This window comes from Formica exsecta, unplaced genomic scaffold (genome assembly GCF_003651465.1).
Source record: "Formica exsecta isolate Colony F162 unplaced genomic scaffold, ASM365146v1 scaffold659, whole genome shotgun sequence".
Lineage (NCBI taxonomy): Eukaryota > Metazoa > Arthropoda > Insecta > Hymenoptera > Formicidae > Formica > Formica exsecta.
Window position 1 is genome coordinate 226,648 of NW_021853421.1, and position 571 is coordinate 227,218.

The window sequence follows — 571 nt, forward strand, 5'->3', positions numbered from 1 at the left end:
GCCATATTTTTTTTTTTTTTTTTATTAAACTCGCAAAATCGAGGGCGAATCTCTTATAAGTGATCTTTCTGCTGATAGATATGTATAAGTGAGTCACCCTGTATATAAGAAGAGCATGTTCCTCTCAGAATGTCTCCTCTCTCTCTTTTTCTCTTTTTCTTAGTGTAGACCTTTTTGTGTTTTCATTAATTACTTGGGGATGTTGTTCAGCTGAGCGAGTTGGGCGGCGCTAAGCGTCGATGAACGATTCTCGTTGCTATGGATTCGCGCGGGTGTCGGCGTCGTCGTCGTCGACCGGGCGACGATGCTTCGGCAGGAATTATTGATATTACTAGGCCCGGCTGACGAAACGTTTCCAGCTGCGAAGTTACCTGCGAGGCCCTGAAATCGACGCACCGGAGTCACCATCTGCCTGAGCTCGCCGCCACGCCGACATTGACCTGTAAATATAATAGAGTATTTTTTATTGATCTGTAAAAATTAGCAATAAATGAAACGACGGATAGAGAAACAGATCAATGAGTCAAGAGATGAGAATAAAAACAAATAAAAAAAAAAAAAAATATATATA

The 571-nt window shown here is 41.5% G+C and overlaps 1 protein-coding gene across 1 annotated transcript in view; it reads right to left on the minus strand.

Annotated features, from left to right (window-relative positions):
- The window catches only part of LOC115242889, a 4,766-nt gene that overhangs the window by 1,667 nt on the left and 2,528 nt on the right, over positions 1-571 (minus strand). The window contains exon 4 of the mRNA XM_029819482.1: positions 194-440. Within this exon, the coding sequence (XP_029675342.1) occupies positions 194-440 (247 nt within the window). The remainder of the gene's footprint in view (positions 1-193; positions 441-571) is intronic.